The sequence below is a fragment of the Aspergillus uvarum genome (assembly GCF_003184745.1).
Source record: "Aspergillus uvarum CBS 121591 unplaced genomic scaffold BO82scaffold_2, whole genome shotgun sequence".
In the NCBI taxonomy this organism is placed as follows: domain Eukaryota; kingdom Fungi; phylum Ascomycota; class Eurotiomycetes; order Eurotiales; family Aspergillaceae; genus Aspergillus; species Aspergillus uvarum.
In genome coordinates, this window is record NW_020291299.1 from 404,774 (window position 1) to 426,801 (window position 22,028).

At 54.7% G+C, this 22,028-nt stretch overlaps 9 protein-coding genes across 9 annotated transcripts; 5 read left to right on the top strand and 4 right to left on the bottom strand.

Moving 5' to 3' along the window:
* Positions 1-141: 141 nt before the first annotated feature.
* On the top strand, positions 142-675 carry BO82DRAFT_360533 (uncharacterized protein; the record flags this gene model as incomplete). The annotated part of the gene is made up of 1 exon (XM_025636771.1): positions 142-675. One exon carries the CDS (start codon positions 142-144, stop codon positions 673-675), a length of 534 nt encoding a protein of 177 aa, XP_025497008.1.
* Positions 676-1,867: 1,192 nt separating this feature from the next.
* BO82DRAFT_397377 (uncharacterized protein) lies at positions 1,868-2,221 on the top strand (the record flags this gene model as incomplete). The annotated part of the gene is made up of 2 exons (XM_025638926.1): positions 1,868-1,961; positions 2,022-2,221. The coding sequence occupies 2 exons, from the start codon at positions 1,868-1,870 to the stop codon at positions 2,219-2,221; spliced, it is 294 nt and encodes a 97-aa protein (XP_025497009.1).
* An 837-nt stretch (positions 2,222-3,058) lies between these two features.
* On the bottom strand, positions 3,059-3,472 carry BO82DRAFT_397378 (uncharacterized protein; the record flags this gene model as incomplete). Its single annotated transcript, XM_025638927.1, has 2 exons — positions 3,059-3,368; positions 3,423-3,472. 2 exons carry the CDS (start codon positions 3,470-3,472, stop codon positions 3,059-3,061), a joined length of 360 nt encoding a protein of 119 aa, XP_025497010.1.
* Positions 3,473-6,515: 3,043 nt separating this feature from the next.
* BO82DRAFT_349922 (amino acid permease) lies at positions 6,516-9,216 on the top strand. Its single transcript, XM_025634012.1, has 19 exons — positions 6,516-6,718; positions 6,795-6,828; positions 6,897-6,966; positions 7,056-7,157; positions 7,209-7,211; positions 7,285-7,349; positions 7,398-7,469; positions 7,523-7,637; positions 7,693-7,771; positions 7,818-7,852; positions 7,899-7,927; positions 7,973-8,005; positions 8,052-8,076; positions 8,123-8,324; positions 8,380-8,457; positions 8,509-8,637; positions 8,683-8,830; positions 8,876-8,954; positions 9,010-9,216. The coding sequence occupies exons 1-19, from the start codon at positions 6,612-6,614 to the stop codon at positions 9,108-9,110; spliced, it is 1,506 nt and encodes a 501-aa protein (XP_025497011.1). The 5' UTR covers positions 6,516-6,611; the 3' UTR covers positions 9,111-9,216.
* Positions 9,217-9,516: 300 nt separating this feature from the next.
* BO82DRAFT_272164 (putative extracelular serine carboxypeptidase) lies at positions 9,517-11,331 on the top strand (the record flags this gene model as incomplete). Its single annotated transcript, XM_025631014.1, has 1 exon — positions 9,517-11,331. One exon carries the CDS (start codon positions 9,517-9,519, stop codon positions 11,329-11,331), a length of 1,815 nt encoding a protein of 604 aa, XP_025497012.1.
* Positions 11,203-12,332, bottom strand: BO82DRAFT_428165 (ubiquitin-like protein HUB1). Its single transcript, XM_025640425.1, has one exon. The coding sequence runs from the start codon at positions 12,129-12,131 to the stop codon at positions 11,394-11,396; it is 738 nt and encodes a 245-aa protein (XP_025497013.1). The 5' UTR covers positions 12,132-12,332; the 3' UTR covers positions 11,203-11,393.
* Positions 12,333-12,660: 328 nt separating this feature from the next.
* BO82DRAFT_325055 (dienelactone hydrolase family protein) lies at positions 12,661-13,775 on the bottom strand (the record flags this gene model as incomplete). The annotated part of the gene is made up of 5 exons (XM_025632857.1): positions 13,726-13,775; positions 13,551-13,658; positions 13,434-13,504; positions 13,331-13,378; positions 12,661-13,271 (listed from the first exon to the last, which is right to left on the bottom strand). The coding sequence occupies exons 2-5, from the start codon at positions 13,577-13,579 to the stop codon at positions 12,661-12,663; spliced, it is 759 nt and encodes a 252-aa protein (XP_025497014.1). The 5' UTR covers positions 13,580-13,658; positions 13,726-13,775.
* A 1,074-nt stretch (positions 13,776-14,849) lies between these two features.
* On the top strand, positions 14,850-16,553 carry BO82DRAFT_349927 (xenobiotic compound monooxygenase, DszA family). Its single transcript, XM_025634013.1, has 3 exons — positions 14,850-14,965; positions 15,119-15,366; positions 15,435-16,553. Exons 2-3 carry the CDS (start codon positions 15,131-15,133, stop codon positions 16,396-16,398), a joined length of 1,200 nt encoding a protein of 399 aa, XP_025497015.1. The 5' UTR covers positions 14,850-14,965; positions 15,119-15,130; the 3' UTR covers positions 16,399-16,553.
* Positions 16,554-17,841: 1,288 nt separating this feature from the next.
* BO82DRAFT_379929 (uncharacterized protein) lies at positions 17,842-19,901 on the bottom strand (the record flags this gene model as incomplete). Its single annotated transcript, XM_025637721.1, has 5 exons — positions 17,842-18,165; positions 18,203-18,355; positions 18,430-18,755; positions 18,836-19,521; positions 19,694-19,901. The coding sequence occupies 5 exons, from the start codon at positions 19,899-19,901 to the stop codon at positions 17,937-17,939; spliced, it is 1,602 nt and encodes a 533-aa protein (XP_025497016.1). The 3' UTR covers positions 17,842-17,936.
* Between the last annotated feature and the right edge of the window lie 2,127 nt (positions 19,902-22,028).

Below are 22,028 nucleotides of genomic sequence, written 5' to 3' on the forward strand. Positions count from 1 at the left end.
TTCTCAGACTGTCTCTTAGGAAGTATAAATAGTGTTCTACCTGTTGAGCCTATGTTCGTCAACTGACTCAAACACCTGGTAGAGGACCAACTCTTATACTAAAGCATCAACTCTGTCGTAAACAGATTCTAACCTGTGAAAATGCCTGACAGTACTGAGAAGCCGCAGCAGCCGTCGTCGCAATCCACTCCGACGGAAGTCCGCCTCTTTGGGGAAGGGGAGCACACTCACGGTGCGCCCAGAGAGAAGCTGACCTTGGAGGAGATCTACAGATTCGCCGGGAAGCAAGAGGAAACATCTTTGTTCACAGATGACCATCACCTTGTGCAGATCTGGAGGCCGGAGGACCTCAAGCGCTCGCCTCTACGGAAAGTGCGAGATACATGCTCCAAGCTCTTGGGCCACCCCGCCGCCCCGCCACTGGCCCCGGGCCACTACCGGCTGCGTTTCAAATGCGGCGACACCCAAACCACGGTGGACTGGCCAGAGGAGCAGACTGGGGCCTATTTCGTCAAGTTTGCCAAGGATGTCGGCTACTACTGGAAGGGGGGTCTCCAATTCACCCCCATGGGGACATTCTACGGCGATAGACAGGCCAAGCTCGCACGCGTGGGCGAGGGAATGCGTCTGGCGGACTGTTATGATATCACGTTCGTTCAGTACATCTCGGCGTAAGACCCATTGCCCTGCGCATCAGTCAGATAAAAAGTCGGCATTCCCATCCATTCGAGACATCTCGTTCTGCGAGGTGGGAACTTTGCCACTTGATGCTACCGTGATATGCGTGACTGCTTGATCTTGTTTTTATAGAGTATCTAAACAGACGACTTCCTTTGTCCTTTTCAATTGACCTTTCTTTTCCCTTTTTACCACTATTTCTTATCCGAGAATGCCATGCCAATTCTAAGAGTCGATATCTTTCAGGTTTTGGATTTACACTTGCGAGCCACTGAGGGTCAACATACAGTTTCTAAAACCACTTCAGCACCGCAACTTAGTCAACAAAGACATAGGCGGCGTCTTGATGATTTCACAGAAATCTCTAACAGACTCTGTTTCATAAACATGGGGCTCTTGTAGTGCCTTGCAGTGGTATCAGTTTCTAGATCAGTTTATAGGCTACTTCGAAGAAAGAAAGAGCCTACAATACCGTGGACCTTATTTCGTCGCAATAGGGATTATTCTTTCTATGCCTTCTTGTCTCAGCCAAATGGTGGGTTGGATTGCTCCGCACTATACTTTACTAAGTGTGAAGAGGGCGACCCTCACTGATCCCCCTTGAGTGTTACAGTATACCTAGCATGTCTGGATGGACGGCCTCTGAAGGTGCTCGGCAATGAACTCCTGATGATCTTGTTTCGGCATCGAAAACCGTCCGCTAGATGAATGCCAGACATTCCTTTTGGTCGAGCGGTGAGGCTTTCTTGTCACTTCTCCTCTTTTACCATAAGCAACAAGTGAAGGAAGCCCAATGCCTATGTCTTGAGCACTCACTGGCATCGTTGTTCCGAGGTCAGATTCACGAGCAATCAAAGTCCTCGCTTGTTTGGCCCGGGGGAGCGCATATCATCGTCTCATTCGCTACGTGTCTGTCCTAGCTCTCTACTCTTGCCTATTTGTCTTTCTGTGCCCTACAAAGGGAATCATGAACATACTGGAAGTAATCAGTATAAGACAAAGGATCTTATGGAGACTTATGGGAATTCCGCAATTCTTACCAAGCTGCCTTTGCAGTTCCTTTCTCAGGACCTATAGATATTAGTACGATTTCCAGCATAATCGACCCTGGCCCGACCCAGGCCCATACAGAAGTCCCAACACCAACACATCCTCTCCACTTCGCAGATCGAATTCCCGACCCGCAATCATGTCTCCCACCACAGAGGACCTCGTTGACCAGGTTGAGCCGCAGCCCGGCCCAATAAGTCCATCACACTCATGGAGAGTCCAGACAGACCTCTGTGAGCAAAATGGGACTCTATAGATTTGCAGCAGGTCAAAGAAGGTCTTCTTCTTTTTAGATGACCATCATCTCGTCCAATTCTGGAGGCCAGAGGACCTCCCGCCCACTGCGCCGCCGCTGGCCCCGGGCCACTACCGGCTGCGCTGTCATTGCGGCAGCACTGAAACCACGGTGGACTGGCCCGAAGAGCAGGCCGACGCCTACCATGCCAGGTTTGTCAGGCGTCTCGGGTACTACCAGAACAATGAGAATGGTTAGGTATGCTATCATTTCACTCGTGTCGAGGAGGTGCCTCTATCTTGGTACTTTGAGGATATGCTTTGTGAGTATATCGTTCGCTGATGCGTTCCCAGCTCATCATACACACGCACAGCATCGAGGAAACAAGAATTGAGCATTTCCAACCGTCTGAACGCATCAGGTCTCTTAGGGGGAGGTGCTCTAACCTTGTGGAGTGTGTGATGCACGCTTTTCCTTGAACAAACTTCATCTCATATAAAATTGACGGGCCATCGTCTCGTCTTTATTGTTAAGCTCATTCTTGTCCCAACCTCTTGATCGAAGGTAACATTTCTGACCATCATCCAGCGCATTCGGGCATTGTAGTATACTACGGTATGTAGAGATGTAAGACTGCTAAAGGCCACTACCCAGAGGCCTTGAACTGATGTTTCTTCTCTATCATTTGTCGCAGCTGAGACTAAACACATATGGGTGAGAAATCAAAACGGTAGTGTCCGACAACCAGCAAGTCATGATCGCTGATAAAGCTGAGATCATTCAATTGCAGAGTAAAGCCAGAGCCATTCAACCGTTAGCATGACCGTTGAGGCTACGGGTTCCAACCACGCGCGATCTGTCTGATCGTTGCTCCCGCGAGCAAAGATTACGCCAATCAAGTATGACAAGATCGAAGTGTGGCAAAAAATGCATACAATACACAAAATGCCGAGTTTGCAGATGCTGCGATCTATGGGCTATAGCCATCGGAAGCACACCACGGAAACAGATCTCAACAACAGAGAGATGCAGTAAAATATGCAAAACCTGAGTGGTGCGAACATTCGCGCCCGTAGGATTGCCGGAGGTTGTGCGTTAACCGCGTTGCGACCTCGGTCTTGCTCGGACCTCGCCTTCAGCATAAAGGGCGATGGCAAGAAGGATGGGGCCCAAGTTCTTCATGTGGGACCGCTGTTGAGTATCCCAAGGGCCATATTGATGCATGGTCAGGAAGGATGGCACACCGGTCTCAGGCGCTTGACTCGCAGACGGTTTGCTCTGTGAATTTCCAGGTTTCGATACCTCGTTCTTAACTGGCGGATTCTTCAGATACGCGAGATATCTTGCATCGTATTCGACAAATGTTATGAAAATCTCGTGCCGATTTTGTGAGATATGGACATGCCTGTGAATGGTTATCAACCTCATTGATGCCCATCCGAATCTAGGATAGACTCACAACTTGCCGGTATCGTTCTTCTCATCGTCATTCATCAGCCATCCAACCATTTGGGCACTGTCCTGCATTCGAATAAGGTCTTGTGTCTTTGACCGAACGATGGGGTTGACTTCAATGAGTGCATAAGCATTTTCCTGGCCATCATCCAGATATCCATCTGTCCGAGCTTCAAAGCTGGCATTGGCGAACCGTGCTATAAACCTTTTACGGTGAATAGTCCAATTGCAAGCTTGACACTCATCAAAGTGAATCGTAAATGCATTCAAGAATATCAAAAGTGCCGTATTAACAATCTGCTCGTCTTTTGTTGGGGGGAACATCAGCCCGTTTAGCTCGACCGGGGCCTGGGCGGCCGGAGTAACGGGGGAAGGCGCGGGAAAGCCATCATCATCACAAGGCGAGCAACATCACTCATCCTAGCATGTAAGGTATAAAGGTCTATGATGGTACATTGAACTGGAGCTGGGACTCTGGCTTCTACGCTCCGGATCTCAGCTATACTGGGTTCAAGAATCCTCTTCTACCATCTGAAGACAAGACAAGAATATCAAGTGTCCATCGAGTCCTTGCAGACAAGGCAGCCTGTTTCACAGGGGCAGGTTAGGATATTGCTTAGATTGGGTGAAAGGCAAGGCGTATCAGCCCCTCATTCCCCATCTGGAAGTCTTTCGAATCTCCAGTGCCAGGTGACCTTGAGCACCTATAACAGACAAACCAACGAGATACCTTGTACACGCGCCGGTTCTCCGCCGGCCAAACCTCGTCACATTTCCTTCCAGCAGTGATAGCCCGATCGTGACCCCCAGCCACAGAGACGCAAGCATAGGTCTGCGGTGCGCTAGCGTGCATAGGATGATTTCGTATCTCTTTTGTTGGAGCAGGGGTGGCAGCAGCTCCTTGAGTGGCGGGTTGAGCCATTCGCTCGCTTGATTGCATGGAATACTTGGTTCCCAGAAACAACCGGATAAGGAGGATGATACAATATTGGGGATGCATGAAAAGGCCATGAAGTGAGAGAGTTTATCTGGGGTCGGTAGTTCGTTACAAGCATGTTCTGCTTCTGGTTCTGGATCTGAGCAAGGCGGGAGATAGTACCTTGAGCAGGTCTAGGCAAGACAATCGGCACGCCAAATCGAACATGAGAAGGTAGGCTTGCGCTTCAGCTGATGACGGTGGCTTCAGGTTTTGAGGTATGAGGCTTGAGAGGTCCACTTAGGAATGCAACATAAAGTAGCTAGAGGCAAGATGGCACGCCCACGGAGGGCAATACTCGTTGCCATCTCGACTCAGCGTCGCGCGCCATCCACGTCCATCTTCCAAGATGGCGCCCCGCCCCCCCAAGCGCAATTAGGCCGGTGGCAGGTCGCCAAGATGTAGACTGCAATGCTCGTTCGGGTTGGAATCGTCGCCCGTGGACCACCATACCACGTGATCTGTGTATAAAACCTCTTCCTCGGACGTCGTGCGCCGCAGCTCCACCAGCCGAGCAGAGAAGACATACGACCAGCCTAAAACCAACAATGCAAGGTGATTACCAGGGGACTGCGGTGAACACCGGAAGCCATGCCATTCCGGAATGTATTCATCAGACAGTACGCATGTGCTTGGCCGCGACACCCCAACGTGCGCACTTCGAGGACCGGAAGTCTTTGTTGCATCTAGCTCGCATTCAGTATTCATCGGTCGAACGGTCGAGAAACCGGAGATGCAGACCACTTGGAATAGCCTTGCAAGACAAGCACATTTCCTCCCACAGAATCAGGGGTCTCTGCGGTGGGCGGGATGGATGGGGTTTGATTTAGGAGAATCCGGATCTGCATGCATTGATCTGGGAGCTTGGTCGCGCAGTAGCCCAACGCTATTAGAGCGCTCCAGGTGAGTTGAGAATAAGCGGAGTCTTCCAACGATTGAAGACCACTTGGTCGCCGTGAGTCTCTGCCACGTGTGTTTGTAGTCGGCATGATGGACGAGTGATTTGTCCGATGAATTGGGGTTAATGGTTTATGCGCCCAATCATCTGCTGATGGATGTCCGTCAAGTGAGCAGGTGAAACAGTCAGTGATGAGAGCCTACTAGGTAAGTCCCATCATTTCGAAAGTCAGTCCTTATGCTTGACGGCTATCAGATCGACTTCAACCTTCAACGCATGGGATTAAGGGGTTGAAGGTGTTCTACTCCAGTTTTGCAGATATTCAACAACATTCATGAACTGTGGAATAAGATGGCTGGGGGTGGAGCTGGCCGCGGCATCACGTGAGATGCAAGGCTCATTTGAAGAGGTCTCAAAGCATTCGAGGTTCAGAAAAGTACTGGTTCTATCCCCAAGACATTGATCATTATGTGAAAAGGTTGCAAGCAGGGCTTATACCAAGCTGCGCCGAACATTGATCAGGACGGCGAACGGCGAGGTCGTCTACTCTATACCTAGTCGCCAACATACTACCATACTACAGAACCCAAGCTATTCCACTTATCTTATCGCCGGTTCAAGCTGCGAGCGACCCACAGCCCGGGGACAAGAATCCGGGATTAGGGCTGCATGAGCAGCAACAACCTGCCCCCTGACTGCAGCAGATAAATAGTTAAATGACTAATTATTCGGCCTTGATGGTCAAATATCTTATCACCGAAGGCCTCAGAGGAATCACCCGCAGATAACCACCGACCTCGATAGATTGTTGAAGATGAAAGGATCCCCTAATCGGGCATGTCCAGGCGGGGAACGGCATCCCACCGGCTGATTGGACCGATAAGCCCGCATGCGATGGAATTCTGCCTGCGGCGGGCTTTGCAGTGGCCCCAGTATGTCAATTAGCTATCGTCCTGATGACTACCGCGTACATTGTCTCCCCATGCAGGAGAGAATCATATATAAGGAGATAAGTGAATGCACCAACCGATTTATCAGAAGTGATCCTCTATCTCACTAGCGTACCGTCTTGTGTCATCTTATCCCGGCCCGCCAAAGTAAATTAAGCTTCCCCGCAACCCTGGGTGGACATACCGCATGCATCCTTAGACTTCGATGCGCGTCAATCGCCGATTACTACTCACCTTCTTCCCCTCCTCTCGGCGATTTAAGTTTACTTGTCTCCCCCCGCCTTGCATGCGCCTTTGAGTTTCTCATCGGGTTTTTTTGCTGGTGTCAATTCATGATAATTTCTGATCGGAATCATGACAACAGCAATGATGGACGTGGACGAGAAGAAGCAACCGCCCCTCGAGAATGAGGATGATGACGTCCAGCTGGCCCAGATGGGGCATAAGGCCGAGCTGAATCGGAACTTTTCTACCCTGTGCGCTCAACCCCGAATTTCCGGAGTGAACCACATCACAAGGCAATGGCAGTGCTAATTGTATAGGGTAAATCAGGTCGATGCTGGGTTTAGCGTTCGCGGTGCTGAATGTATGTATCCATGCTGTCGGAGGGAAGCCAGATGCCAAAAGAAAGGAAGAACTAATTATCGAGGGTAGTCGTGGACGGCGCTCTCGGCCAGTTTATCGCTCAGTCTACCGTCCGGGGGAAGCGTTAGTGTTGTCTGGGGTGAGTATTGTCTGGCCGTCTGGCTCCTTTCCGGAGTGGACCGTTGTCGGGTTGATCTACGCAGTTTGTGCTCACAGCAACACGACCAGGTCTGGTGACGGCCGGAGCATGTAACCTGTGCATCGCCGTGTCGCTGGCGGAATTCCTATCGGCGTATCCTACGGCGGGCGGGCAGTATCATTGGGTGGCTGGTGCGTTTACTTTCCTCCCTTTTTGCGTGCAGCTTCAGAAACTCTGTTTGACTAACAACGGTGCAGCTAGTATGTATTCTTCGGTGCTAGTGGCCTGCTTGTCGCGCGTTTCTCACCGAACTACCAGTTTCCTGGCCGAATTGGGTGCCGATTCTATCCTGGGTGACTGGCTGGGTCAATGTGGCTGGATGGGTGAGATGCAGCAATCCTACGGTCGTGTGTGCGAGGCTAACAGTTCAGGTTGCGCTGGTGGCCACCAATGCCTTGCTTTCCTGTCAGCTTATCGCTGGGATCGTGTCCTCGGTTTACCCTGTATGCCTTTCAACCCTTCAAAGGGGTTAGCGACTGCTGACTAGCGTTCATAGGATTTCGCCTGGCAGCGATGGCAGTACTTCCTCATGTACATCGCCTATACAGTGTTGGCATTTGTGGTCAACGGGTTCATGAACTCGGTGCTTCCGATCATCTATCGTGGTGCTTGTACGTTTGCCTGGATTAATCTGACGGTTGATGAGCGTGAACTAATGGAAATAAGTCACCTGGTCGATTGGCGGGTTCGTGCTGGTGTCGATTACCGTGCTGGCTTGCGCCTCGCCGGACTATAATTCGGCCTCGTAAGTGGTGTTGCTGCATTTCTGACTAGCTTACTGACTGCTGCAGATTTGTGTTTACCAACTTCATCAACCAGACCGGCTGTAAGTTTGAGTCTTGGATGTTTACGAGCATCGCTAACATGATTAGGGCCCGATGGTGTGGCTTGGCTGTTGGGGGTAGGTGCAACCTTTGATCTGTGACGATGTAGCTAACCGACCCAGCTGTTGCAAGGTGGACTCGGAGTGACCGCGTTTGTGAGTCCCCGATCGGCTGTCGATCAATCCACGCTAATGCATCCAGGACGCGGTCTGCCACATGATTGAAGGTGAAAGCGCCCTCCTCCAGCTTCTAGGCGCCGACTGACCGTCCAGAAATCCCGCAACCGTCCATCAAAGGCCCCAAGATCATGGTCGTCTGCGTAGGGATCGGCACCTTCACCGGAGCGATCTTCCTCATCGTGCTGCTATTCGTGGCCGGCGACATCGACGAGGTGGTCAACTCGAGCGCTGGCCCCCTGCTGCAGATCTTCATCCATGCGACCAACAACCGCGCCGGTGCCATCTGCCTCCTCATGTATGTGCTGTGCTGCCCTTGGCCGCCAACAGTGTTGCTAACGGATCTGGCGCAGGCTTCCTCTGGTCTGCCTGCTGTTCGCGACGTTGAGCGTGATGACAACCAGCAGTCGCATGATCTTTGCTTTTGCACGGTAGGTAGTTTGTCTCCCATCAGTGAAGAACGCAGCTGACGAAACGCGCAGAGACGGCGGACTGCCGGCGTCCAAGTTCTTCGCACGGGTGCATCCCCGACTCGGACTACCTCTAAACGCGTTGATCCTCACCACTGTCGTGGTGATTATCTTCGGCTGTATCTATCTTGGATCGAGCTCGTAGGTCTTTTCGTCTGATCAACTGCGCTGCGCTGACTGGTGTAGGGCGTTTAACGCCATCGTGTCGGCGTCGGTCGTACTCCTGGATCTCTCGTACGCGATGCCGATCGCGGTGAACTGCCTGCGTGGACGACGGACACTGCCCGATCGCAAATGGAAGATCCCCAACCAGATTGGCTGGGTGATTGACATGGTGAGTGGGTTGCTATTCGGGGGATGTTCTATGCTGACGGGCCAGATCTCCCTCTCGTATATCGCACTGACCACAGTGTTGTTCGTGTTTCCCCCGGACCGGCCCGTGACGGGCAGTAACATGAGTAAGTTCCCTGGCTGATGAATGCAGAGTATATTGGTAGCCGCTGACCGGAGTAGATTATTGCGTCGTTGCATTTGGGATTATTTTGATTATCTCCCTTATCCAGTGGGTGGTGGACGGCCGGAAGAACTTCACGGGGCCTCGCGTGGAGTTGTAGCGCGAGTAGTGAGTTGCTGGTGCTAGTATCTCTAGAACTAAGTTAATGTGTAAGTAAGTAACTGCCTAGGCGGTTATCGATAAATATAGCCGTGTAACAAGCCAAGAGAACTGAACATTTGGGTGGAAGTGAACCTCTCTGCAACACCACCTGTAACATTCCAGCCTCCGTCTCCACTCGGAGACAATCGGACCAAGCAAGGAGATGAGGAGATTAGGAGATTAGCAGATTAGCAGCAAGTCAGTTGCTCACATATAAACCCATTTCCCCGCACGAAACCCTCCCTGTTCCTATCTCTTCCCCTCCCACCATCACCACCACCACCACCACCACAACAACAACTACTACAACAATGAACCTCTTCCTGCTGTTATACTACACCACCACCACCCTCGCCCTAGGCGGGATGAACCACGCCCGCCTCCTCAACCAAGAATACACGCCGACGGCCCAGGAACAATCACAATTCCCAATCCACAACCTCACCACCCCACTGAACCACTTCCCCACCTCCCCACGCTACCCACCCACGAACCTCACCTTCCCGCTGCGCTACATCCTCGACACCACACACTACCAACCGGGGGGCCCGGTCTTCGTGATCGCCGGCGGCGAGACCTCGGCGCTGAACCGCCTCCCCTTCCTGTCGCAGGGAATCGTCCACGAACTCGCGCGCATCTACCAGGGGGTTGCCCTGATCGTCGAGCACCGGTACTACGGGACGAGCTACCCTGCCAGCCCCAACACCTCCTCCTCCTCCTCCTCCTCCTCCTCGTCTTCTTCCACCTCCCAGAACCACGACGAAACAATCCCCCTCTCCACCCTCACCTACCTCACCACCGAACAAGCCCTCGCCGACTACGCCTACCTCGCCACCCACCTCCCTCCGATCATATCATCATCAACAACAACAACAACAACAACAACAACAACAACCACCACCCCAGAAACCCCGGACCTCTCCCCCAAGACAACCCCCTGGATCGCCTACGGCGGCTCCTACGCCGGCGCCTTCGTCGCCTTCCTCCGCCAATCCTACCCGGAAACGTTCTGGGCCGCCATCTCCAGCTCCGGCGTCACCGCCGCCGTCGAGGATTACTGGCAGTACTACGAGCCGATCCGCGTGCACGGTCCGCGGCGCTGTGTGGCGGCGCAGCAGGCGCTGATCGCGTGGGTGGATCGGGTGCTTCTCGCATCCCAGGGTTCACACAGTCATACGGATCGTGCAACGGTGCTGAAGGAGGTGTTCGGGGGCAATGCGCCCAACTTGACCGACCAGCACTTCGTGGCCGGGTTGGCGGAACCCTTGGGGCTGTGGCAGGAGCGGAACTGGGAGCCCGAGGTGGGGGATCTCGGGTTTAGTTGGTTTTGTGGGAATATTACGGCCCCTACTGTGTTGGACACGGAGCTGGAAGAGGAGGTCGGGGGGAAGGTGAGGGGGCTGGTGGTTGATGACAACGGGAAGGAGGGGGAGGCGTGGGTGACGGGGATCGTGAATTGGGTGGGGTTTGTGCGGCGGGAGGGGGTGTTCTCTTCTTCTTCTGATGAGGGCTCTGGGGTTCTCGCTGGGGAGGGGGGAGGTGAGGACGACGGAGCAGGCGACGACAAACGCCTCCCCCGCACGGCCTCGACCAGCTGGAACTACCAGGTCTGCACGGAATGGGGCTATTTCATGCCGGGCTCGACCGTCCCCTCGCACATCCAGCCGCTCGTCTCGCGTCTCCTCACCCCCGGCTTCTGGGTCGACATGTGCAATGCCACCTACGGGATCACCAGCCCGCCGGACACGGAGCGCATCAATCAGTACGGCGGGTTCGAGTTCTCGTATCCCCGGGTCGCGCATATTGGCGGGTTGGCGGATCCCTGGAAGGAGGCGACCCCCTTCGCGACGGGGTTGCCGGTTCGGAATTCTTCGACGGAGGAGCCGATGGTTTTGATTCGCGTGCCGGCGGAGGAGGTGTACGATGGGATGGAGGGCGGGGTGCATCACTGGGATCAGAATGGGGTCTTTGGGGCGGAGGAGCACTGGGAGGGGAAGAGGGTGGTGCCTCCCAAGGGCGTGCGCGAGGTCCAAGGCGAGGTGATCGGGTTCGTCGGCGGGTGGTTGGGGGAGTGGCGGCAGGCACAGGGTCAGCTACAGTTACAGGACAAGCTGGAAGATCTCCGCAAGGGCGACATGCAGGCGATCCTGACCCCCGAAGCACATCAGATTATCCTCTAGCCTGTCTGTCCACCACCGAGAACCGACATAATAGGTACATGCAACAACACCCCCGAAGGGATCTAATCCCCCGTCCCAATCTCCAAATCCAACTGCACCCCATTCGTAATCCCGTAATCCCCCAAGCTGATAAAATCCTTGAACGGCCGCTCCCCCTGCCGCTTCAGCAGAATCTCGCGCGGCGCCCGGCCAATCTGCGCCGCCACCAGCGTCTTCAGATCCCCCACCGTATCCGAGGGCAAGCAGGGCACCGTGGCCTTCGTGCCCAGCCGGTCATTGACATGCACCAGGATCATCGGCTCGGAGGGGATGGCCGGCCGTTTCTTCTTCTTCTCCTTCTTCTCTTTCTTCGCGGGATCGTCGGTGGAGGTCGAAGTGGGCTTGTCGGGTCGGTCGCGGTCGCGGGGGTTGTAACTATCCCGGTTCCGGTCGTCCCTATCCCTGTCCCTATCCCGGGGCTGGTAGCTGTCGCGGCGGTCGCGGTCGCGGGGATAATCCCTCTCTCGATCGCGGTACCCCCGATCACGATCGCGATCTCTCGCATCGCGTCCATCGCGACTCGAGTAATCCCGCCGATTCCGGGAATCGTAGTCCCGCCGCGGCGACCGCGCGCGATACCCCCGATCCAGCCGTCGGGCGTCCTCGCCGCCCCCGCCCCCCTCGCGGTCCCCCCCGCGCTCGGAACGCTTTTCCTTCCATCGGAAACCGCCGGTGGAGATTTTCTTGGGCTGACGGGGTGGGGAACGAGAGCGGGAGCGGCGGGAAGTGGACGGTGGTAGTGGTGGTGGGGAGTCGGGCATTTTGTGATCGCCTTTGGGGAAAGGCAGTGTGTGTGGTGTTCGGTGTGTGGGTGTGGTGCGGCCTGGCACCGACGTGGACTTAGTCCAGTCTGCGCTCTTGTTCTTGACGAGGTCTGGAGGTCGAATAGGATGGGTGGGTGAGTTGTGGTTGTTGGCCTTGGTTTGGGGGTTGGCGATGGGATAGAGGATAGTAGAAGATCGAACTGAGAGCTGCCAGCTGAGGAGCGAGCTGAGTTGATGGAATGAATAGAGTGGGCGGTGAGATGGGATGGAAAGGCGGTTGGCTGGGTGGCGGGGTGGGGACTACGACGGGTGGGCAGAATGTGACCGCTTACGTTTCGAGCTGTATACTCTTTTTGGAAGAGTGGATGAATCACGGATGTGATCTTGTACCGTTCGATGATGATAATAGAAGTGTCTCGATTGCTCAACAATCACACGAACTTTTCCTCACACTGCGGCCATTCTGTCCAGAACATTCCGCCTCAAAGTAGTCCAATACGAACCAGCATGCCGACCAATACACTAATTAAGCATACTTCTCCAAGAATCCCAGCGCCGTCTTATACCCGCGCTCGTACTCCTTCTTCACCTCCTCATCCTCCAGATTCGACCGCGCCGCCATCCACCCGTGGATCTGCGTGGGGAACGTCTCCACATAGCCCGGTTGGCCCAGATTCTTGCCAAACTTGTCCACGTCCTCGGGCTTCTCGTCCTTGGACGCCAGCACCGCCATCGGCACGGTCACCTTCTTGGCGTCCTCCGGGTCCAGCATGGCCGGGTGGCACTGCACCGCCGCCGTGAAGATCGAGTTCTCCTGGCCCGTCGCCAGCGTCGCGATTTTGCCGCCCCAGCAATACCCCAGAATCGACCACGACTCGAATCCTCCGCCAGAGGCGGCGAGCTGGTTGGCGTCGGAGACGATCCCCGGGATCTTGGGGAGGTTGTTGGGCGGCGCGGCTTTGGTCTGGAAGAAGTGGCCCAGCTTCTGCTTGTGGTCGTCGGTCTGCGGTGGGAACCAGGTGATGTGGGCGGGCTGGCCTTCGAAGAAGTCCGGGATGAACACCCGGTACTTCTGGGTGCTGGAGTGGGCGAGGATGTCGGCGCCTTGCAGGGTTTGGTCGAAGAAGCCGAAGATGTCTGTCTCCGATGATTAGATGTGGGGGCGGGGGGAAGAGATGATGACGGTCCGGACTGACCGTAGATGACGAGGATGGCCTTGGAGGCGGATTCGGGTCCGGTGACATCTGCTGGGGATTAGCTGGGCTGGCGGGAGATGAGCTTGGAAGCCGGGGTACGGACAGGTCTTCAGGCCGCCGATGGTCTTGTATTCACCCTTGGGCTGGTAGCCTTTGGCGACAACGGGGGGGATCCTGGTTTGTCAGTTGGTGCAGTCCGGTGAAGAGCTGCGATACTCACGAGCAGCAGGCCTTGTTGACTCCCGACATGGCGGCGGTGGAGCAATGGAATGTACGGAGAGGATGATGGTAGGTGGTTGTGGGGTAGCTGGTCAGCGAGGAGATGGACCTTCGCAGAGCATGGGTTAGAAGCTGTCTGGTGAACATATCAGAGGAAGTCTTTATGGAAAACGCACTGATAGGGTCAATAGATGCAGACTGTAAGAGTTGCAGTTGTGAATGAAAGGAGGAATGGAGGGAGCGAGCAGCGAGAGTTGCAGCAGAGCAAGCGAAATGAGGGGATTCCCCACCGACGTCATCTGAGTTCCCCACCTTTCCGGTTTCGCCCGTCAAAGATCTTCAGTTTCGATGTTTTGGTACGGGCTATACGAGGGTGTATACGAGTTCAAGTAACTGTTATTGATGCAGTAGAGAAAGCTAGTGTGAGAAGTGTCCAGCGCATTCGGGGTGTGAAGGCCGTGGGAACGCTACTTGATTGTGTGGCTAAGATGAGGGTGCAGGTGATGGATACCAGTCCATATTATCAACTATCAGTCCTGAGGTTCAGATGTAGTACATCAATAATTGATTGCGTGCCATGGGGTCCGATTTGAGACTATATGTTGATCATGCATCTCTTTCTAAGTCCCATGTCTGTCTAGAATCGGCTCTATACCATGCCGCACCGAGTCCGACTACATATACTCTTCAGTCATACACGCACAGACCAAGACTGTATTTAAATCAATCCGTACTTGCCTACACTTCTAGACAGGTTGACTTTTGTTTCTTAATGATATAAGACCATTATAACTATAGCCCAAGCATCCCTCTCGACCGATAGATAATCCCAGCACGCCATCACCCCATCTCCTCACGACAGCAGCTAATCCAGTATACGTTATCTCGGAGCTACTCCGGTCAGTCACCCTTCTGATATTCTCTGCGGAGTGAGAACCGGTGCCAAAGCAATCAGCCATGCAGAGAGCATCCACGACGATGTCACGCAATGCGATCGATTGATGGCGCGTGAGGGGTATGCCCATCGCTGCAAGCGACACGGTTTAGCTATATAGGAACGTACCTATCCCTTGGTATCCTACATAATTGAACCCTGAAAAGCACAAGCCAAGCAAAGCCGCCACCATGTCTTCCACCCCAGCGACCCCCGATGCGCCCAAAAAGCAGATCCTGCTGAACGCGTTCGACATGTCCACAGTCGGCCACCTGTCGCCCGGGCAGTGGAAGAACCCCACGGACCGGTCGGGGACGAAGCGCACGCTGAAGTATTGGACGGATCTGGCCCAGTTGCTCGAGCGCGGGGGCATCACGGCCTTGTTCCTGGCGGATACCTATGGGGGATATGATACGTACGAGGGGAGCCTGGATGAATGTATCCGACGAGCGGCGCAGTGGCCGATGACGGATCCCACGATTGTACGTTCTCTACCGCTGTTTGGTACAGCTTCGTCTACATCGAATGATCACACTGGATGTCTGCGGGGGAGCCATGAGACATCCCACCGGCCCCCCCGCGACCCAGTGCACCTCAATTGAATATCTATCCGGGATGCTCACCAGCCCTGACAGCCCATCTCCGCCATGGCGGCGGTGACCAAGAACCTCGCCTTCGGCATCACGGCCTCCACCTCCTTCGAGCCGCCATTCCTCCTCGCGAAACGCTTCTCCACCCTGGACCACCTGACCAACGGGCGCATCGGCTGGAACGTCGTGACCTCGTGGAAGAAAGCCGCCTTCAAGGCCATCGGCATCGACACTCCCATCGAGCACGACGAGCGCTACGCCCAAGCCGACGAGTACCTGCGCGTGCTATACAAGTAACCCTTGCCCAGCATCCAGCCCACCCCGAACCCCCACCCCAGCCCCTACTGACTCCCGTGAATAGACTCTGGGAGTCCTCCTGGTCCCCGACCGCGCTATCCCCCAACCCGGCCGAAGACAGCTACATCGACCCGACGCAAGTGCGGACGATCAACCACACAGGCAAGTACTTCCACCTGTCGACGCGGCATATCGTGGACCCGTCCCCGCAACGCACGCCCTTCCTGTTCCAGGCAGGCACTTCCACCGCCGGCTCGCAGTTCGCCGCGACGCACGCCGAAGCCATCTTCGTGTCGGCGCACGCGCCCAGCGTCCTGCGCCCGAAGATCGCCGCCATCCGCGCGCAGGCCGCGGCGCAGGGGCGCGATCCAGCGTCCCTCAAATTCTTCGGGACGTTCACGCCGATCCTCGGGCGCACGGAGGCCGAGGCCCAGGCCAAGCTGGCCGAGGCGCAGCGGTACGCGTCGACGGTCGGCGGGCTGGTGCTGTTCAGCGGGTGGACGGGGGTGGACATCTCCCGGATCCCGATCGATCAGGACATCACGGCGGCGGACAGCACGGAGGCGCACAAGGTGCGCAGCATGCTGGATGCATTCACGACGACCAGCCCCGAGGTGCCGCGGTGGACGCCGCGGGTCGTGGCGCAGAAGGCGGCCATCGGCGGGTTGGGCCCCGTCGCGGTCGGGGATCCCGGTCAGGTGGCGGATGAGATGGAGCGGTGGGTGCGCGAGGCCGATCTCGATGGGTTCAATGTCGCGTATGTGACGACGCCGGGCACGTTCGAGGATGTCGTCGAGTTGTTGGTGCCCGAGTTGCGGCGGCGCGGGTTGTATCCGGATTCTCCGGTGGAACAGGAAGGGGTGACGATGCGGGAGAAGGTGTATGGACTCGGGCAGAGGGAGTTACGCGAGGATCATCCGGGAAGTCGGTATAAGTATCATGTTTATGTGGAGGATGGGGAGGAGCGTAGGGCAGGGGAAGGAGGGCAGGAGAAGGAGCAGCAGCAGCAGCAGCAGCAGCAGCAGTAGCTGACGGGTGAGGGTGGTCGCTACTGTTACTGTTACTGTATGGAGTATTGCTCGGGGTGTCTGGGCAAAGCAAAGAAAAAGGAGGTGCTGTTCACATGTTATGACTCAACAACTATATAGCCTTACAAAAGCATAACCAGACACACACAAACAAACCAGTCTTCCGGAGGTAAGGTAAATCAAATCCCTGATTTCTGCACCACACCCAAAGAACTGTACAGTATACACCCCGGAACCATCGCCAGATAGACTACACACCCACCACGCCACGGCGAACGCCGCCCTGCTCCATTCCCGTCAGCCCCAGAAAACAAATGAACCAAAACAAAAAAAAAAAAACCGACCCAGAAACCGAAAACCAAACAAACCAGAGAAAGAAAGGCTTTTTTCCCTTTGGTCAGCCGCCTGCACACTGCATCAATGCATCTGTCTGTCCGTCTGTCCCCCAGCTCTTGCGGTTCCCTCTACGGAGTACCCCATCCCCACTACGGTCTGGACCGGTCTAGGTCGTTCTTCCATACCGATGCGATGCGATGCGATGCAGACATTCCTGTCATGTGATGGGGTTGGTTTTTCTCTTCTTTTTTTTTCCCTACTCCCGTCGCCAACACCATGAGGGATTCCCAACGGGCATATTTCTGATGCGGTGAGGTTTGTCTGTTCTCGAGATTAAGGGATGATCTATTTCCCGTGGAGTAGTATTTCTTTGACTGGGAACGACTCGTATCCATGCACTAGGTAGTCAAGTTTAGCCGAGTTGTGACGGTCCTGGGCTGGTCCTTTCGGATTTTGGGAGGTGTTTTGGGGGTGACCGTCACTCGGACAGGGAGGATGAATCAATACCATTCATTGATACGGTAACCTAGTCTAACCTGACTAGGTAACTTTCAAGCTAGGCCTGTATGCTTACTTGGAGGGCAGTTACGGTAGGTCACACGGACAAGTCCAGAAAGAGCTCCGCAGCAGCAGCAGCAGCAGCAGCAAGCAGTCAAAAAACTCTAGTGTAGTGGTCCGGTTGAGGTGTCTACCCGGCGGAAAGTCTACAGACTGGTACTCCGTATACAATACCACGCAGAACAAAGAATGATAGTACAGTCACGGGTAGGTTACGATCCATCTGATGCAACCTGTAACAAATCACGTCAGATATCTTGAGTATAGTGCCTATCTGTCCAGCAACCGATTAATCCATTTCCCCGTACTCTAGTTGGCCCCTGTGCTTGCAGGGTCGCTGTGCTTTGAGCTTTGGGATGCAGGCCTGGACCAATACTATTCACGGACTCATGTTCCCCGTGACATACATACTAATCACCAAAGACACCCCCGCAATGGAAAGAATGAACATGGTGGAGAGGGAAAAGGTGTTCTTTTGTCTTGTGCTGTACTGTACCCAGAAGAACCAGTGACAAATGTGCTGTCATTATTCATGGGAAGCAAGAAAACCCCCGCTATGGCAGCGTCACTTCTTTGCCAGAGAAAGATGATATCTGCAAACCAGGCGGCACACCAGTGCTATAGATAGATAGCTAGTTAGCTAACTAGCCACAAAAGAAAGCGTTCGCGGGCAGAACGATATATTCCTGGATCAGCTCCTTCCTCAGCATGGGGAAATACGGGCCATTTTTCTTGAACCGTTGCATATGCTGCCGGATCCGGTCGCCGCTTCGAAGCAGTTCGACTCCCCACTGCTTCTGGGGCACCAGAAAATCAATCCGCCCGCTCCGGAGCCCCGTCTTGATCAGATACTCCGGGGAAACGGTAAGTTGGCTTTCGATCAGCAGGGGAAAAGAGGCAGCGGTAGAACTCCTTCTGACACTGGTCTTCAATCGGCATCGCAGGGGTGTTCGAGAGCTGGTCGGGGTGGAATCTGCGTATCGCGTCGACCGCCATCTCGAGGGGGGACTGATAGACGAGTTCTTTTCGGGGATTGCTTGGCTTGAAGAGGAACTGGCAGTACCTACAGCCAGCAACTACTTGATTAGCCTAGCAAAATCAGGCAGACTCTTGAGTGATCGACAGAGGTAACGTTACCAACGATGCACTTGGGTGGGAAACATGTAGTATGTACCTCCTCCCTCCATATGCTCTCCATGGAGCCACCCGTTTCTCCAGATATCTTCGAGCGCCCTCTCTTCATCCGAGTTGTTGGGAAAGCTCGAACGGCGAGTTCCGTGGCACGCAATCGCATGCTTGAAAACCGTCGCATAAGCGGAGTTTTGCATCACCTTCTGTTTTGGTAAGCCTCGAGAGCAGATGGTGGTCCGGATATGCTCGAAGAACAGCGGACCATCACTGAAAAGCCCGTCGCATGCGGTTTTCCAGTCGAGGGGGCGACGGCCCTGGATCGGTTTTTGGAGCTTTGATTATTTGGGAAAGACTGGTTAGCCAGGCATGCAGGCCCTTCCCAACCAGCTCGCGAACATTGGCTTACGCTTACCGGCATCGCTCGCAGGACATGTATCAGGGATGTGAATAACCCAGCATGCCCGCCACTGGCCAGGAACAGTCCGTGTCTCAATTCCTCCGTCAAAAGCTTCTCACCATTTGGAATCACAGTGGGCAGAACCTGCGGAAGAATATCGTTGGCTTCGCTCTCCTCGAGCAGCAAGCCAATCGGCTTCCACTCTGGGTCCAGCGCTTCCGGCCGAAGTGATATCTGCTGGTGCGGAAGGAAGGTCATCGGGGTCTTGAAATACTGCTCCGGCCGATGGTCGTCGTCCTCGGCCGTGCCGTAGCAGGTGAACAGGACGATCTTCGCCGCGTCGCCGGGCCCGCAGGATTTGAAGAGAGCACTCCATAGCTGCTTGTCCCAGTATGATTCGTGTGCCTCGTCCACCAGGATGTAACACGAATGATTTCGGAGCGAACGTCCGGGGACCCCAACCGGTGCTTTCAGATAAAGGGTCCAGCCGCCGGCTTTCTCAACCCGGGCCTCTTCCCAGCCGTCGAGGATATAGATCGGCGTGGTCGGGGGACGCACGAGCAACTCGTTGGCGACAAGATTCATCATCGTGGTCTTCCCGGAGGCTGGGGTCCCGTTCACTCGCATCAGGCAGTAGCGGTCCAGGCGAGCGATCAGGTCATTGACGACGCGAGATCGCTTAGCAGTCCACGTCGGAACAGCTGCAGAGAGAGTAGGTCAACGAGAAGCATCCTTTCACACACCAGAAACGTTACGCACCTTGGGGCTCGGTTACCTGTGCCCCTGGAAGTCGGGCACCTGGCGATTGGGGGCGTATTGATCAGCAGTAGAAACCCAATGATCTAGCTTCTAGGAGCAAAACGGGTAGCGAACCATAGCTGTCGTGCTGGCTTAGGGGATGTGAACATATGCTACACCGTGCTTTGCTGGGCAGGTAATCCAGATTGGATGTGCTCTCTCCGGAGATGCACTGGCAACCTCTCACTCCACAAGGCCCCATAGCAAGGAGTAGTCTCTTGGCTTCAGTGTCAACGAAAGCGGAGGAAGGCGGATCAGGGCATAGTTGGAATGAGCTCGCCATGATGATCGTCCGTCCTATGCTAGAGACTTCTGATTGACTGTGCTCGCCGCTGCGCTCTTAAGCCCAATCTCTGATACTTGCCTAGTCTCCTAGCGCTAACTGCTAGCATCCGTTATGATCGACAAACGAAGGGGTTTCCTGACACTAGGTGGAGGAAACTCATATACAGTGATCAGAAGGTAGGTCTTGAAGTCAGCCGCAGCGAAACAGTTGATACGGGAAGTCCTCTACATTTCCAGTCCTCTACATCTCACGTCCACGTATTTCACAGTTGAGTGATTCTCTTTTGTGATCAAAGCAGAGGTGGCTGGCTGGGCCGGACAAAGAGCCGTCAGCCTGGGATAAACTTATCGAGTACAGTACAGTACAGCACATAGTAGCCAAAACAGATACTTTGCCCAGTAAGAAGGCACCTCCTGTAGCTACAGTGGTGGTCGTTTAGCAAAGATACAGCGAAGTAGCAAGAGATAGTAGTTAGTAGTTGAACGTGTAGTACATGTCGTCTATAGGTAGAACAGAGCGCGCCAGTTTTGCTAGGGTTATACTGTACGGAGCAGCCGAGGCGTGGACCACGAGATAGCAAGGTAGATGACCATGAAGCCACTCACGCGACCCGTTCGGCTCCGATCAAAGACTAAATAAAGGTTGGTTGGATGTATCCAGGCACGCCTCTGCCGCACGCTGCAGGCCGATCACCTGGGCTAGGCCTTGAGGTACTGCAATAAGCATCTGCTCCCGGTGCTGTGTACAGTACGGTATACAGTAAGCGAGGAGGCTGCATGTCGGGGCAGCCAGACTCCTTTTTCTGCCTGTAACGTACGAGTCTTATCTGTCACTTTCCGACATGAGAAGTCTAGCCCCTGAGCTAGAAACGGAGATGCGCTGGATTGCCGTATGAAAGGAAAGGGGACGTAAGGTGGTCAGGCTGGAGGAATGTGGTGTAGGGGGTGGTGGTTTCGGTAGGGATCGTATATGCAATCTGGGAACGATGGGCAGGAAGGAGAACGAGTGCGTCTAGTCTATCAATGTGATCAAGTCAAGAAAAACAATCCAGCAGCAGCAGCAGCAGCAGCAGCGGCGGCATCAACGATCCTCAAGTTATTCCGACCCGTTGACCGTTCTCCACGGTCGGAAGGCGTGCCTGCCAATCCGTGGTGACCAGCACGGGTGGCAGAGGGGTCCTTTAGGGACCTAACCTGCACAGACGGGGGAGAGGGAGGAGGGGAAAAGAGGGGCGGGGGGGACAGTAATATCCTCGAATTGCAATCCGCCATGGGAGGAAGATTAGACCGCTGTCTCCGATCGGAATGGAGATGAAAGGCTACTTACTTCCTGCCAGGTAATTCCGGTGGGGAGGAGATCATTCGTGCTCCGGTCCTGTCATGTTTGCCTCAGTCGGGAGTGCGATGGAGGGAAGGGACCTTTGTCATCCAACCAGCATGGCCCAAACCATGCTCAGGTGCAGGGGGTGGGAGAAATGCTGGGGAAACACATGCGAATGTGGAGTGCAGGAGAGGAGGCGATGAGCCTCGGACAGGCATCTGCGATCTTGCACTGCAGTGGGGGGGAGCAGAAGAGAGGGGAAGTGATGATAGTAGTCTAGTGCTAGTATTGGAGTAGTGGTGATGGATGCAGTAACCTAGTGGTTGTTGGTGATACTATAGCACTGTACTGGACACAAGGGTGGCGGTAATGGTACCGCGGACGCGAACCCTCCACCAATACCCGACAGCTTGGTCACTGCCTGCGCCTCCCGTCGGTAGAGGCCAACTGGTGGTGATGGTGGTGGTGGACCGTTAGCTGGCTTGTGACTTGCGCGAGTTAAGTTAACTCAATTAAAGTTAGCCCTCCGTTCGGTCTGCTACGGCGGGCACTCCGGGGGGAATCAGCCACACTGAACTATCTACGGAGTAAATTATTGCTTGTTGATGGGACAAAGACACAGTGGACAAGATGGCAAGCAGCTAAGCCTACTTTAGACTGGATCCAATGCAGCCAAACCGCGGGCCTGCCCGGCCAATAGTGGCTACTGCAGCATATCCCAGACTCCCAAGGGGGTGGCTCGAAATCCACCGGGGTCTGGGCCGATGCCCTCTGTCCGTCACTTCTCTCAGGCATTGGCCCCCC